The 17,339-nt window shown below is 44.9% G+C and overlaps 1 protein-coding gene across 1 annotated transcript in view; it reads left to right on the top strand.

The window, feature by feature from the left end:
• The window catches only part of ANTXR1 (ANTXR cell adhesion molecule 1), a 107,622-nt gene that overhangs the window by 86,509 nt on the left and 3,774 nt on the right, over nucleotides 1–17,339 (top strand). Inside the window, exon 17 of the mRNA XM_009480171.2 lies at nucleotides 337–417. Within this exon, the coding sequence (XP_009478446.2) occupies nucleotides 337–417 (81 nt within the window). The remainder of the gene's footprint in view (nucleotides 1–336; nucleotides 418–17,339) is intronic.

Below are 17,339 nucleotides of genomic sequence, written 5' to 3' on the forward strand. Positions count from 1 at the left end.
CGTAGGTATTAGACACTCTCTCAGCCCAGGAGGTATCTAAGTCACCTATTACCTTTGGATATTTTCAGAAGAATGCGTAAAAGCTAGACACATGGACACTGTTGACTGTCAGACATACCTGCTTATTGCTCATCTGAAAGCCTCTTCCTTTGCACTTGCAGCAAGTTCGGAGTGAGTTTCTGTGAGAGAAAACATTGCTCTCCAGCGTCTTGTACAAGCGCAGGAAATGATTAAGTAAAAAATGCGTAGGTCTGCGCTGCATTGTCCCTGCACTGCACTTTGCACAGTGCACTTGTTCTTGCACAGAAGGTAACACGGTGTTTCTTTTGATTGCAGGGGAAATTGGATGCTCTCTGGGTCTTGCTGCGGAAAGGTTACGACCGTGTATCTGTGATGCGTCCGCAGCCAGGAGACAAGGTACTGTGCCTTTAAACATTTTTTTACAGCTAGGGAAAAATAAAATCCCTCTGAAGTTTCTGACTGCCTTTACATGTGGGACTGAAGGCAGATACTCGTGACACCTTAGAAACAAAAATTCAGTCTTGTCTGTCAGGTTTGCCACTGCAGTTCATGCAGTTTGACTGATACAGTTTCAAGTATGAAAACTGTCCAGGTGCAGTGACAGAAATACCCGTCGAAGAACCCAGTACAGTCTTGCTCTTAGATAATAAAGCTGCTTTCAATTAATTACATAAGTAATTCTAATATTTTCATTCATTAAAATCTTACATTGTGGAATAAAACTCTGAACATACATAAATGTGCATATATATATTTGCTATATAAATTTAAACTTCATGGGCACTTTTACAAAGCCAAGTTTGCAGAAAGAGGTTTGGACTGTTGTGTGAGAGGGAGGAAGTATTCCCTTTATATTTCTAGTAAAAACTGGGTTCATGAAAATTTCTATACATTAATGTGTGCTTATGGGTGGAAACAGAAGCCATTGAAGAGAACGGACTAGTGTCACTTTACAGGAATGTTACTGTCTGTCACAGCAGGATACTATAGAGCTACCTCTCATCTCCAAGGTGCTAATCTTCTCCTTTTCAGTAGAATTAAATGTCTGGGTGCTTCCTAAATAATTTCAGGACAGTTACCCCAAACTATCTCTGGAGGTACCTAGCTGAGCACTGAAGTGGCCAACACACGCTCACGTGTTGTGTTCAGCTCGAAGCACCCAGCAGACACGTGGGCACATGCAGCTGAGGCGGGAGCGTGAGACCTGCACCTAAGCTTTGCAGATCTAGTGTATGTTCAAGGTACACAACATGGGTGAATTGAAATCCCTGTGGTAGCCATAAGACATCCCCTAACTCCTTGCGATTTAGATGATTACACCCAGTTGCCCAGGGCTGTTCCCAATCCAATTTTTAATATCTCCAAGGGTGGAGATTCAACATCTCTCTGAGCCCCTGTCCATATTCACCTCATGGTGAAAAATGTCGGTTATATTAATGTCTTATGCGGTCAGTTTACACACCTCTGACATAAATCAACAGAGGAGCTTGGAGTTGCTTCAGGAATATATTTGGCCCAAAGCGTAAGTAACTGTGTAGCATTGTAAAGGCTTCAAGAAACTCAACTGCACATGAAACAACAATGTAATTTTTTGGTGGAGAATCATAGTTCTGTAACATTTGGCTCCCTGTAAGCTTTTCCATTGACTACAGGACCAATGAACTTTTGTGAGTAATAAGATTTAATATTTTATTCCTTCGGGGGAAGATTTGCTAAGATATCTTCACTGAGTGTGATACTGATTTCTGGGAGACAAGTTCATAACATACAGATTGCTAATGCCTGGCAGTTTTCCCACAGAAATCAGGGTTTGAAGAATGCCTGTTCTATGAATAACTTTTTTGATTTGACAAGCTAAGATTATTTACATGAAAGATACCACTTGTATTTATGCTAGGGAAAATCCAGAGCAATTTAACTGAAGCCGATACAGTTAACAGCAATTTATATTAGTGCAGCTGACAGCAGGCTGCATCCCTTTCTGGTGATGTATCTCCTAGACATGCAGTTCTGTGTCCTGTCAGCATAAGCAATAGCAGAATTAGCCCATATAGGTGCTATATGATCCAGCCTTGAAGTAAATTAAGCTCTTTATGATTCTGTTGTGCTATAAAGGATCTCTGACTTGGGTGCAAGTATAATTTAGTGTGAAAGAGAAGCTGATTGAAAATGCACCCAGGCTTATTGCTGCTAAAATGCCTGTTTCTCTCCAGCTGACTCCTGGAAGACTTGCAAACGTTTGGGCACTCTCCTGCATAGATATGAAGTGCCTTGGGCTTTCTGTGAGGGTAGGCTGCTCTTAGAACATTTGCTTTCCTTCATGTAGACAAAACTATGAGCCTGAGTGAGCGTTTGTCGTCTTTGAATAGCTATGTGTGACCCTCTCGATGTTTTTAATCACTTTCAGACTCAAGTGAGCAGTTTAAATTTATTCCTTTGCAGTAGTGACATAACTACCAGGTGATGTCACCCCCAACAGTACAGGCAAAACCAATATGAGAACTCACTGTAAAACACTAAAATGACTTTCATTAGTTTACACAGCTGAAATGGCAGAATTACACAGGATTTTCCCCTCCCCTATTCAGCAAAAATGTGGGGGTTTTGTTTCCCTACTTCAGATTTGAAGTAGGGAGAAGAATCTAGCTTTCAAGTACTGGGTTCAGCTTTGCGATTTCTGAGTCATCTCCTATCTTGCTATAGACATTTCCTGTGATTTGGGTGCTAGTTTTAGTCTGTCGGACTTCACTTTCTCCTTTGTAGATGTAGAAAGTGATTTTACCAGAGCTGGGCATTAGGAAGGTTGGCTTTACAACATTTAGAGGCTTCTGTGCAAGGGACTGGGAAGGGATGAGGCAATGTTAACTGAACTACCATAATCTACAGCTGTGCCTTGGGAGACAAATTAGTGAAAAAGAAAAGCAAAAGGTTGCAAAAATAGTTGCAAAATTTGCACCTCACAAAATAAGGAGACTCTAAGCCCTATTTGATCCCTGCCAATCTCCCTCTGTTCTTCTCTGTGTCGCTGTTCTTCTAAGGGAAATTTAAATGTGTGTCCAAACCTTAGGATACAAAGGCTGCATGATTCAGGCTACTTTAAGGCTAGTGGCTTCTCCCAAGTCAGCAAACATCAAATATTATCTCATAAAACACATTGCTGCGTTGGTGTGATCGGAAATCCAGTGGGAGGCGGGTCAATGCTGAATTGGTGGGGACGGCAGCACAGAAGCACGTGCCAGCGTTGACTGCAGCTGTCAGTGCCTTTAATGCAGATAGGCCTGAGGCAGTGTGAACACTTTCCTTTCCTAGCAAGAAAAAATATCAAGGAAAAGGAGCAATTCCACAGAAAATCTTTTTCAAAACAAAACCTGTGTCTGTAGGTCAGTATTGCAAAAGAAAAGGATCAGATGTGTTGCACTGAAATGATGCAAAATTTCTACCTGTGCAAACAACTGTGTGGCCAGAATCCCCGTCCCGGGAAGTCAGGGCTGGGTTTGATGAGCTTGGATCCAACCCCTGCCATTAGCTTGGAGGCTTTTCACCAGTATCACAATGAGAGGGCCCCTGGACTAGTTATAAACACAGCCCTTCCTCTGAAATGGATGTTTGACAATATAAGTTTAATAATCTGTTCATCATTTCCTTCATCCAGCGTGGGACATAGTTCTTGGCATCTCTCCGGCTTGCAACAACACTCACAGCAACAGCATTTCAACCCTTTGCTGTCCAAAGACAGGACCACTTTTGTGATGGATGCATGGCTGTGCACTGGGTCCTTAGCAGGCACATTTATACACCTGGTCACATGCCAGGAACAGCACCAAGCGCATGGTACGTCCGATGGCTGACAGCTAGTGTGAGGAAGGTGTCTTTTGACACAGTGCTCTGAGACATGGCGCGTCGCCTCCTTGACTTGACCTGCAGACTGAGGCCAGCTGGCTGTATCCAACAGGTTTAGATGTTCCTAGTGCAGGAGATGCTGAAGGACAGCACTGTGGAGGATGCTCACAGCCAGGCAGCCCTGCATGTTCACACACAGGCACCTAGATGCTCTCCCAGCCATGTGTTTCTGCTGTAAGGTTTGCTAGCACTAAAGATTAGCCAGCGGGGTAGAGCTGTAAGAGTCATTTTGGCGGTGGTGAGCTCGGCTATAAATTCCTGTGGCCTCTCCATGTGATTGCAAATAGCTCCTTTGGACCAGGCAGCGTGGACCAGGGGCACAGCAAAGGCAGACTTGGTCCTCACCAGGTTGCAAAATCTTCAGCGGCGAGTCTGCGGGCTTTCATAGCTGTCCACAGGCAAACTTGGATTTGATCCTGTTCTACTGGGAAGCGTAGGTGAAGGAGTGCTCTACCCAGCTTGCCAGCAAAGGACGCCCATCAGAGCTGGTATGGACAACTCTAAGCCAGTCGTGTGGTTTTAAAGTGGAGGCACGGATGGTTTGAGACTTCAGCCCTGATGCGCTGGTGTAAACCCAGCCTCACCAGCTGCAGAAGACAGGAAGCTTCAGGCAGCCAGATGCTTTGAGGTATTGCTGCACAAGGCAGGGCGGCATCAGCCTTCCAGCTTTTTCCTGACTGCCTGACTTCATCCCGATGCCATCCTTTCACAGGGTGCTGCGGTGCGTGCTCTCTGCTGTGCCGTAGGGGACCAGGCCACCCATCGCTCCTGTCCCAGGTCCTCTGCAGGAATGCGAGGCAATGGAGGCTGGGCTGGGCGCTCCGGTTCGTCTAGCTGGCAGTCACCCAGAGGATTTGCAGACTAACTAGCTCAGTTTCAGTCATACCGTGCAGCTGCTCGGTGTAGACTTCACGACACAAGCTGAATAAATACTTCAGAGTTACTGAGCAGCAAACTAGCGTGCCCACGCTGCCGGCTAGGTACAAACTGCCGGCAGTAGCAGTCTTTACAGCATGGACGTGCCCTGGGAATGAGAGAACCAGTGATTAGCAAAGCATCCTACAGCAACCAGCAGCCTCAAACGGAGCCACCACATTAAAAACCCACCACGTGGTGCATTCTCAGGCTAGATAAATATTCAAACCCTTGCAGGCAAAATTTATGGCTAGTAAAGAGGAGCCTGAAATTTGCAGACAGGAGCCTTTGACCATATGATATTCCTAAAAGGTACCAGGAGGAGCTGTTTTGAAAGCAATTTGTACCTCCTTCCTTCTCCTTCCTGAAGAATAGGAAGCAGATTTCAGATGCTTGGTGTTGTCGAATGGGCACCTTAATTCACCCACTGGTCGACATAAAAAAGTGAAGCCAGATGAAAAATAACTGAAAGGCATCTCTGTTTGCTTTGGAGCCTGAAAAGAAATTGGACTTAATCCCAGGGTTACATCATTTTCATATATAAGCAATCCCTTGCTATAATCAGTTACTTTATCCACTGCCAGCACATTAGCTGAGCTCTTCAAAAAGATCGCTTGCGTAGAATGAAACATGGATTCAGCTTCAGTCAGTGTTGACTAATTGTTACTGTTTATCTGCCGTAGCCCACGCAGCTTGCTAGGTGCCACACAAATTGTCAAGAAAGACGTCCCCTGCTCTGAAATTCACATTAGTCTGTAACAAGACATTGGTTCAAGGGCAGTGACTAATAAATGTGCAGTTTATATACACTGCAGTGGATAATGTGGGGACTGAACCTTCGAGTCCCGTCCTCCTCTGTGTGACCTCAGACAACCCCGTCTCGTTGCCTCTTGTCTGTTCATGCCCTGAACCCTTTAATCAAGGTTGAGATGCCTTGCACTAGGACTGTTTCTTCACTGCAAAAGGTACAGCTATAGAAATAGCTGACCAGTAAGTGCTGGATAGGGGGTTAGATGTTTCTGGACAACAGAGAGCCGAGACCTCTTCAAGGAGAACTGCCGGAAAGGGTGCCTGCCCATAGCATGGCAGCAGCCAGAGCCACCTGGCTTTGGCCACTACAGCTCTGCGAAAGCCATGGCTTTTGATAGCAGCACAGGTCCTGATCAGCATGTCTGCATTTGCAAGAACCAACCATGACGCAAACTTCGGTCTGGTTTGCAGAAGGCTTTTAAAAATGCATCTTTTATCCCAAAAGCAAAAGGAAAAGAGAGGCACATTCAGGACCTGTTTTGAAGTGCACCCAGAGAGGCCGAGATGCACAAAAAGGTTGTGAAATTCTTTTTTTGGAGTCAAACCTGGAAATGGTCTGAGGTTACCAACAGACACAGATGTTTCCAATAAGGCAAGGAAGTCAGAGTCACATGGGATTCCTGTGGTCTTCTCACATTTTCGAGAGACTAGGTTTGCATTCTTGTCAGCATTAATGAGGTTATTTTTACATTTGAAACATCATCAGATAGGGGTGATGTAAAAATACATACATTTTTTAGAAAACTTTATCGCTTTTATCATGGAGTAATGGAACGCTTATTTGTGGAAATTTCTCACTAAGCATAGGATCCAAATAACTAGTGTCTCCTTGAAGTGTCAGGTGCACTTCCTTGATAAACATTGTTCTGTCAGGAGTTTATTGGGAGATTATTAAAATGTGTTGCAAGCTCAAACTTGGCCAGGAACATCTTAATCTGGGAGCAAATTATATTTAAAATTTTTATTGCATTGCAGTAATTGCATTTTCATTTTATGTTTGTATAGGTAAATATAGATATAGATGGGTATAAATATGGAGAAAAAGCATAACAAAACCATGTGTAATTATGTGTAAAGATATATCCTACTTCAATTAACGAAGATGCAGGGAGAGGAGCTTTTTCCAGAACTAGTATAGTTTTGCAAGTTTACTGGTGAAATCACATAAGCTCATATCTTGTTAGATCTCAGTGATATAGTTCTGGTACAAATTGTGGTTAGTAATGACGAGAGGATGAGGCTACAAAATACATGAAAATGTCCCAATTAAAGTAATCACAATTGTTCTGTATGAAAGGAAGAATGTGTGTGTGTGTGCATGTGCTGACATAAAAAAATTGATCTTAATATAAACAGATCTCAATATAAACAGAAGTCAGAGTTTGAAGTAAGACAAATTTACAGCCAAATTGGAAGAATCTTCACTAGAGAAAAGCACTGTTTTTCGACAAAAGCTTACAAAACTCCCTCTGCCCTACGATCACTCTAATTTTTTTATATTACAGTGAAATGCCAAAACCTCAATTAACTTGATTTCAGGCTCCACTGTGAATGTTTTGTGCAGCCTAAGGAGTTCACATGACCACTCTGGATTATATCAGCCATTCATCCCAAATGACCGTTCTTTGTGAAGGGCCCAATTCTGCAAAGCAAGGACTTGCCCCTGCATGTGAAGTCCCACAGCATTTCTGGAGAATCGCTGGAGCGTGCGTTCCAGTGCTGCTGACCGGGGGCCTACCCCCACACAGCTGCGCACCCCAGCCAGCAATGCTCTGAAAGTCTTAAGCCTAGAGATGGGTAGCTCTTTTAATTTGCATCCTGCTGTTATAATTCTAGATCTAAGATGTCCAACTGAGCTGGAGGTTTGTGGGCTATTCTCATACAGCAGCAGGGAGATCTGAGGTTTGGGCGCTAGACTGGGAGTCGAAGCCTACAGTCGCTCCAGTCTCTGCCACCGACACACAGGGTGACCTTGACCAAGCCACTTAATCACCTTCCATTTCTCAGAGGCTTTTCCTGTCCTCTAAATTAGGCTAATCTGATGTATTTTCTTTCTCAAAGCATTTGTGAAAATGAAGGCTGGAACTCAGTAATAAATGTAAAGGATTAGCAACAGTCATGGCTGTGGGCAGGGACGGCTGTATTTGCAGGTGTGTGCACAGGTTTGCACAGCGGCCTGTGGGTTCACGTGGTTACAACATGATGCTAATAGTACAGAGATTCAGAGTTTGGAGGTTCAGGTCTGTACATTTTAGACCTGTATGATGCTCAGATCGTTTAAAATAGAAGTCTGGCAGTGTTTCTTACATGGTTCATTTTTCTTTTGCAAGCTGAGGTGTTACAAGAAGGAACTCAGTGGGAACCGGGAGCTAGCTTTGCCAGGTCTGTCTGCATGCCATCTTTTGTCAGGAGCTGGCCTGTTTCAGCAGAGCATGATTCTCAGTTCATGGTACAGCCCTCCTGAGCGGTCCTAGCTGAGTGGGCAATCATCATTGTATCTAAAAAATACAGAGGAAGAAAAAAGAAGCCCAAATCATTACCACGTTACAGTAAAATTTCCTTCTTCTCTGTCCATTCTTACGCTTTGAAAAACCTTTAATCTGCTGCGCATAATTGGGTGTTTCACAGAGGAGATTAGCATTGGCTGCTGGGCCATTTGAGGAATGTGAGTGTCTTTTTATTTCTGGCAAATTCAAACTCTCAGAAAACAAAGTCTCCTTTCCATGACTTTCCCTGTCTTGTAGAGAAAGCTGTGTATTTGCAAAGACCTATCTGGGAAATAAGTAGTCGTCTCTCACTGCCCACCCAGTGCTGAAATGGAAGGAAACGAAATCTAAACTAAAAGGAGTGGGACAGTGCTGCCACATAGCCTGGGGCCTTGCTCCCTGGTTGTTTTAGGGGTGTAGTCATATGCTCCAGGCATCAGCTTAACTCAAACCCATTGTGTCAGGTGCTGTACAGGTGTAAAATAAAACCGGAATCTCAGCCTTGGTTGAGGCAAGGGGCAAGAGCAAGTGTAGACAGATACGGTGAGAAACACTGAGACAACGTGGCAGTACTAATTTATCTGAATGCTAAACAGTGGATCTGCAACACCAGCTGGAATAATCAGTTAATGTAGTTCAAATCTTCCTTTAACCACAAGGAACATCTTTTGCTAGTTCATTCTCCCTCAGCATATCTTCCATGCAGCTTCCAAAGAAGGAGCAGTGCAGAGTGCCACACAAAACTGAATATATGCGTGTGCATACATACGCGTGTGTTAGGGCCCGGAGCAGGCACTGCCTCTGGAGATCGGGCCGGAGGAGCGGGAGAGTGCAAAACTCTTGCTGGGTCAGAGCAATACTCTTCTGGACTAGTGGGACAGGGAATTAGACTGTCAGGTGGGTCTAACTGTGCAGAACTTGCAGAATATGTTTTTGTTTGCCAGACGACGGATGTCTAAGTGCAAGTACTTAGATGGTGATGTGGGTTTCTCCTCCTAACTCAGTACTATCTCCCCTCTTGATACAAAGGCAGGCGCTTGTGTTTCCACTCTGGTTCCTCTTCCCCTCCCATCCTCCCTAGCCACAAGCATACAACTGCATTTTGCTTCTCTGAGAAACTGTACAAAACAGGGCTTGTCTAGATTTTAGTACAGCACTGAAACCATCACAAGTGCTGAGCTTTACTGTAAATTTGAATTGAGGCAAGAAATTATCCCACTTAAGTGTTGACCTGAGATTTCCAGTGCAGTGAGGGACTGGGCAGGCTCTCTGCTCAGAGGATATTCCTGCGTGGGGCTCATGGAAAGGGCAGCCTTTGGTATAACGAGCTGAGAAACAAAAGGGATTCCTAGTTTGTTTTAAAGAGCAGAAGGCAAAACAAGCCAATGGAACAGCATAGTTCAAATTTTCCTCTGCATGGAGTGAGTAGTTCTGCAGCTGTGGGGTGAATGAAATAACTATTGGAGTAAAACCCTTACTGGAGCAGTGCAATGGTAATAATGCTGTGCTGTGGGGGTAGAATTGCAGAACCCAGGAGACCAGATGCAGAAAAGTGTCTAGATATGTAAATTCTCACAGAAAACATTGCACATTTGTTCAGTAGGTGTTTAGGTTCTTAGAAATCAGTAAAAACATAGGAAGTGAAACTCCTAGAACAGAAAGAATAGGATTTTGATGCAGAGAGAATCACCTTGTGACAGATGTCTAGAAAGCCCGTCTCTCCCATGCATGTTTCTTGCTGAGTGAATGTCGATGTTGCATTTGTGTTGTGTTTCCCTTGTGCAGCTTCCAGCAGTGGGCCGGACTTACTCTCCTTATCCTTATGGGAAAGCGGGGTCATTGCTTCCCATGGGATTGCAATGAATTCCTAAAAATGAGCAGCAGCCCCAGCTGAAAAATTTGGACTGTGCCTGGGTCCATCTGCACTGAGAACTCGTGAGGGGAACCCTGGGTCTTACATCAGTGATCAGAGGGATGAAGCAGAGGGACTTGCTAGGCACGCAAAGCCACCCAGAAACAAAAGCACCGACAGCAGGTGCTTTACCTGTAGTCCAAGGCACAGAAAGGGATGACTTAAACTACAGCTTAATTCAATCCTTGGCTTTCCCTGGTCAGGCCCCCATCCTGGATATGAAAGCGTGTGGTACCTGCAGGACCCTGGGCAAATGTCCTGCACCAAGCGCAAGAAGAGCAAACAGCATCAGATTGAAGATTTAGGATGGAAGTTGCGAAGACAAAGGCACAGTGGATCTAGGAGTGGGACAGTCGGTAGAGCGGCTCACACCGTATCAGCGTGTCACACAACAGACAGGTTGAAGCATAACATTGGTGGTGTTAGAGCCACACATCTCTGTCAGCCGTCCCTGGCATTACACGTGTGTAAGTCCTAATAACTGCAGGGCCCTGCTTCCTGATCCGTTTTTGTTAATACACATACAAATTCCAAACATGTAAGTGGTATTTCGGAAGAGCCATAAAGAGACACGGTGGTGCGTGGCAGGGCAGCAAGCACCCTGTGTGGGTGGCTAGCGTAACTCCAGCTGGCTTTGTGCTGCTTTGTGTAATGCTGTTCTGCTGCCAGGGCTCCAGCTCTCCCTCTTACCTCTGCTGGAACTGCTGTCCCACTGAAACCTGCAGGTTCTGTGCTGTGGGTGCCGCCCCTTGCCCAAGGCAAGCAGATACGCAAAGTCTCTTTCAAAGAGGACTACATGACTCCACCAGTAATGCAGAACCCCTTCCTCTATGTCCCGACAAGCAGTAGGCACCTGTAGCTGGTAAATCATGGCCTACGTCCTACCCCGTATCTCCAGCGACTTACAGACCATGGGGAGCACAAAGGCAATTTATTTCAGCATTAGCACAGTCGTGAGCCATCAGCAGCTTCTTGAGGAACTGTAAAGCCATGAAGTATTGCTGGCACACAGGAATACTGTTTTTAACTTAAGGCTGCATTATTAGAGCTATATCAAAAAATACAGAAGGAATGTAGCAGTCAGCCTGGGCCTTTGCTTGGAGTGCACAAATCCAATGAAAACATCGCCAAAGCTGTAATTATTTGTTCATAATTGGATACTGAGGAGCAAATTCTGCCACACAAACCTCCAGTGAGTTCACTGAAAGTCACGAAATCTGTTTCATTATAGAGTAGCCAAGATGAATGGTAATATGGGGAAGGCTAGGTATTACTAATTAACTATGAATATCACAAAGCACATGGGCAAAACCTATCATCCTGGAAAGTCCCCTGGGTCCTCTCTTATTTTGAATTAGGAGTCTATTTTAGAGATGAGGAAATTTAGATTTAAGGTAATTGTCTGATTTCACACCATGCTGTTTCACACTGTCATGAATAGAAACCTCCTCCTGAAACAAAGAACAGAAGCCAGGAGATACGATTTCAAATTCCCCTGCTTTAAACATTAGACCATGTTCCCTTTTCAGACCTGAGAATAAAACCAGCCGTGTGGACTCCCAGGTCACACCCCCACACCCATACGTTGCTATGTTGCTACTTGCTTGCTGATTCTTCGTTCTGCAGACCCAGAAACGCACAGGCACTAATAAGGAGCTATTGTTTAACCCGCTGTTAAGTCTAAGCAAGCAGGTTTCTGTTGATAGGCTGCGGAGCTTGAGAACAAAATTGTAACCTTTCCGCACATACTATTGCTGTGTGGTTTTCCATTAATAGCCATGGAAAAGTTAACCTAAACATTAGCTCTTTTTCCTGGAACTAACAGCTCCAAAGCCAAAAGCCCGGTGATCTGCTCATCAGCTTGCAGGACTACTGCAAAGCAGACTGCTCGTTACTGTAAAAACAAAGCGCAGAGCTGGCTCTTGAACTGCCGGACCTCTGTAGCTGAAGCAGGGAGTAGCCAGCTCAAAAAGGGGAGCGTCCCAGTCGTATCTCGATCCAGGGCAAAATTTCCCCTAGACAGAATTACAAAGTTATGCCTTTAACAGTGACGGTCAGAGATCTGCCTCAGAAGCCAAGGCGCAACTAGGAAACAGCGATTGCAGGGACGGGAATTGTTTCTCACTAAATACTGGTAGGACAATACCCAGCGGACAGTAATTCCCATTTCCTCAAGCCATTAGCACTGCCCTGCAAGGGTAATTTTCCTGAGTCACGTAACGTGAAAACAGCCATTGAGTTGTGTTCTCCTCATGTTCACATCGTGGAAGATCCTGTCCTGAACCATGCCCTGTCTTCTTTGCCCGAAGACAAATTGCACCCAGAGAGACCTTCGCCAGATCACTGATTTCTGCAGGCTGCAAGATCCTGCAGGCTCACTCTTCCTCTCCAGAGGGATGTTTACCACTGCCCTTGATTAGTTGTTCCAGTTATCACTGCCAAAAGAATGTGTTTCATTTTTCATTTGAATTTTTCTCTCTTTTCCTCATACACAGTAGGCTTTGTTATTCAACCTCCAGATGAAAGATTACAATCCTGTGTGAGACAGCGTCTTTGATGTGTCACTCAGCATTTCTCCAAGACTAGCTACCTCTTTCCAGAAAGACAATGGGAAGAATGACCAGATCTTCCTGGAAATGACACCCATCCCACAGCGTAAATAAGCCAAAACTAGCTCCTGCAAAAGTAATCAGGCCTGTTTGCTGACATACAAATGCCCACTCATCCCTGAAAGAGCCACGCTCCCGAACTCTGGCCCGAGCCAATGATTGAGGCTATTAAGCTCATTCCCACACTCGAATTTGACAAGGTAGAAGCCTGTATCGTCTTGTTTCACTTTTTGTAGGAGTTTGCTCTGCATGTTTTCTTTTCGGTAGGTTCCCCAGCTGGTTCGGTCCTGCATAATGTAGTTACAGATACCGAGAACCAGAGGCTGGCAGAGCAATGGGTATTATCTGGGCTGCGGTAGGTCTGAAGAGCCAGGCACAGACGAGAAGTTATGAGTAAGCTTATGAGTAAGATTTCAACTGGAGGTTGAATTGGCAGAACCACTCTTTGTACTGTGGGGCCCTCAGATACGCAGTGCTATATACATAGGTATATGCAAGCTTTAGTCATACGCCAACATGACTGAGCTGATACTCTAAGCTCTTCCTTATTTCAAATTCTGCGAAAATTGCAATACTTCATCATGTTTAAAGTAGTTTCCTCTGTTCTTCAATGTATGCTGCTTTTGGGTTGCTTGAACTGAACAGGATCATATAAATGTAAATACAAACCATTGCTTTAACAGCTGAGTAGACCAAACCATATCAAGGCATCACAGAAAGTTAGGTAGTTTTTCTGCTGCTTTTTTCCTTTTTTCTGCTGCTTTTTTCCTTCTGAATTTAGACAGGATGCTTGTCTGCAGTGTAGGAAACTGCCTCTGATATAACTGGAGTTCAGTGGCCATGTGTAAGATCACTTGTCACTAGTTTTGATAATGTGTTTATCATTCTCATTTGGGGTAAATCCCACCTCCTTCCTGCTTCAGAAGGAAACACCATTTTGTACCACTCTGTTCCTGGGAGTTAGAAAGTCGAACCTAGCATAGTGTGTAGTACTGAGACCTGACAGAAAACTCTGGATCTTGCTCCAAACTTTATCACTCTGCGGTACTTTTCACAAGGTCTTTTAAGGTAAACCATAACAGTCCATAGTTTTCAGTGCTGCCTCTGCAATAAGAGACCAGGTTATTAGAACCCTGTTGGAGTGATGATCTTATCAATGGAAGTCTTCCTCTTAATTTTGGGAGAAAATAGGTCAAGCCTCCAATTTATTATTTATTGAGTGGCCAGGGTGGCAGGAATACCTTGGGAATGGTAGGTTTTATGAGCAGCACCGAGTTCCAGGCTCTGTATTTAGTAATGAGACACAGATGGGAATGGTTTTGTTGCGGTGATGTTTTATCACGAAATGAGACAGTTTTTAATAGTTGGTTGGTGACTAACAGATACAGAGGTAGCCGTATAATTAGCGTGCTTGCTGCAGGAGGCAGTGTTTCCTGGCATTGCCAAGCATACTCGACGCAGACTGAGCTCGCTGAGAGAGGCTGGCTAACAAAGCCCAGAAGGTAGTTAACAGTTTCCTAAAACTGTCTCCAGACACCCTTGTGTGATGTAAAAGGCAGCACACTGCCAGCTCAGGTTGTGCAAGCAGGGATATTTCAAGCTCGCAGAATCCTAGCACGTAGCAGAAGCCACCTGGTATTTTGGGGGCTCAGAGCAGCAGTTCCCCTGGGAACCCAAGAGCTCCCTGACCAATGCTGTTCCCAAATGATAAAATGTTGGTGGGAAGCAAATATTGATTTCTTCTCACCCTGGTCTTTTCCCAGTATCACCTTTGTCCAGGCACAAAGGGATGCATTTTTGGAGACAGGTTTTATAAAGTACCCTATGCAAAGACCACTTCCATAAGAGGGGATCCACACCACTTTGGCTTAGGCAGTTCTCCTCTGCAGCCACAGGAGAGGCAGCGTGAGCTGTCTGTGCCATTTGGCTCTTGCAGGCTGCAGACAGGCAAGCTGCCTGTTCACCGCCTTCCTCTCCCTGGGGGGCTCAGAGCTGCGATCGGATCCACTGTGAGTCTCCGCTCTGTATTCCTCCTCCTCTCCCCACTCACCACCCTCGCAGATGTTTGTGGAAGTTTCATGCCTGGACTGAGTTCAAATCGAGCACCCAGGATCTTTGGTAGGGAGGGTTTGGCTTGGAGAATTTAGCATTCATTTCTCTCATCCATGTATGTGCTTAAAGTAGCTACAGTTTAGTAAATCACCTCTTTGCAGACACTAGCGGTAACTCTCACATTTATTTAATATATTTAATGTTCGCTTGTTATTCTTTTGGCCAGTATCTCCTACAAGTTTTTGTGCATGCTTGATTCAGAATGAGGTATCATATCCCAGGTTAATTTTTATGTTTCTTTTTTTTCCCACTCTTTCTTTTCCTTTTTCTCTTTCTTTCTCTTTCTCTTCTCTTTATTTCTGTATTTCTTTTTATTTCTCTCTCCTCTTTCTCATAACAAAAGGGTAAACCAGGATATTGTTTATGGAAAGTTTGAATTACTAATGACCCATACAAAACAACATTAAGGATCATATCTTTTCCAGTGCCTCTTTGTAAACCGAGGAGCTCAGAAGTCAGTCCCAGTGTTTTATGATCTTAAAATATTGATATTTTTCCAGGTATTAATTCCAGCTTGATAGGAAACCAAAAGAAACAGAAACATTTTTCATCTTCACTTCAGAAAAATGTGCTCCATCTTCCTCTGTTAAAAAGATATCTTTTCAGTACCGTGGAGGGCATGCCACTGCTCTGTTACCAACTTCCCTTTCCTAAATTACCTTTCCGCTGTGCCATGTGTGAGCCTCACCCTGAACAGCTGGAACCACAGAGAGCAGGGCTGAAATAAGACAAAGAAAAAAGCTTCCTCCTAGTTTGAGTCCTGCTGTGTTGGGGCCAGAGAGCTAGCTGGTTAGAGAAAAAAGAAATACTGCAGTGTCCCAAGAGAAAGGTCCATCCTCCCCACAGCTGGATTCAACATGCCAAATCCCAATCAATGTCTCTGTGTGGGTCATTGTGCACTGTGCTGTAAGTGACAGTCCCTCTCCCAGTTAGTTTCCAGACACAGATAAAAGCAGGAAGAGAGGCAGGAGGAGGTGGGAAGTGGCTTGGAGAAGGCTGTGGAGTTCCTAGGAAATGCCACAGCTTGGCTGAGGCATCTGCTGCTCTTTGCACCTCTGCTTGCCAGCTCCATCTCCAAGACGCAAGTGCTCCGGCTCGCTCTCTTGAACACCCAGCAACCACCACCCTGTGCTACGACCTCAGTAGCCTAATGTCCCCCTCACCCCACATCCCACCCTTCTCTTTCAACCCTGGCAGCGCTCCTCAGTCAACCAGATGTGAAGAACAAAAGGAAAAGCTTGGATCAAGTCTGCAACCCTACGGCACTCCACATGCAAAGAGCTCACAGGGCGAGGCCTGTGGTCAGAGGAGACAAGCCTCCCACGGCTGAGTGCTTTGTTGTCCTAAAGGCAGTGCTGTCTGCCTTCATCGCTACGATAATTAGCTGTTGAAGGTGAAAGAGCAAGGCCACTCCAAGCAGAATTCATTATCCCTATGCCTGCGAGCAGTACTCTCTAGAAAAACAACATAAAATGTGAGAGTGAATTGCCCTCACCGATTTTGCTGATTCCACTAAATTTCAGATCTAATAATGTCTCCATATTGCTTCAATTGTCTCTTCTGAGGCGCAGCTGTGACTCTCCCCCCTAAAGCGTTGTGGCTGCAGAAAGGGAAATAAAACCTAGCCAAGGCGTTCAACACGGCAGCCTTTTAATATACTGCCTGTTCCCTATGTTCATATATTCTGTCTCTCCAACGACTGTCTCCCTGCTAGAAAGACTAATAGAATTGGCTCCTCTTATTCTCAAAGCTGTGGTATAATCTGGTTAAGGAGTTTTTTCTCCTGGGATGAAAGGTGACTTCTGTTTAAGGATCCAAAGTAGCATTTAGTGGAAATAGCTTCATTTCCTGCCTCCTGGATGTTCTGCCACCACCTTCTACATCCACCCTATCTAAATTTGGACACCTAAATAAGGTGATAAACCTTGGTGGATAGCCGAGAGGGGCTGCTTACTGGTGGCCATTGAGACCCTCCTAAAACCAGAGTCATGTGAAGGTCCTCACGTTTCCACTGATTGTAGAGAGAGCCTGCACTCCTCTTACCCGTAGCACCTCAGACACTCTGGGTTTGCATCCAGATCCCAAGGCTGAACAAGGCATTTGGGCCCATTTATTTAGAGGGTCTGTTACTGCTCACGTCAGCTTCTGTTATCTGTGGGATGAGCTGAACTGTGCTGTCAATGGAGAGCCCTGTAAAAGCTTGAATGGATGGCTGATTAGCCAGCTAACTTGATCTTCATCCAGACAGTTTTCCAGATAAAACAGCACTGAACCACAGAGTAGGTCGATGATGCTGGTGTTTTATTTTTCTATTGCAATTGCATGGTACAAAGGCCAGCTGTGAATCAGGGCCCCCTTCTGGTAAGTGCAGGTGAGAAAACACATCTCTTGCCATGCATTTCAGAGAAAGCTGGGTCTTCCGGAGCTCTAGGATTACTTGTTTGTGGTCACGCTCTGGCTAGCACAACCTCTGCACTTTTCTCTCCGTTACCATATTGCTAGATACAAGATGAGAGCCCTGTTTAACATCCAGCTTTTTGGTTAAAGTAGCTCTCTTCCTCCTGGGTCTGCTTT

Source organism: Pelecanus crispus, chromosome 21, assembly GCF_030463565.1.
Source record: "Pelecanus crispus isolate bPelCri1 chromosome 21, bPelCri1.pri, whole genome shotgun sequence".
Taxonomy (NCBI): domain Eukaryota; kingdom Metazoa; phylum Chordata; class Aves; order Pelecaniformes; family Pelecanidae; genus Pelecanus; species Pelecanus crispus.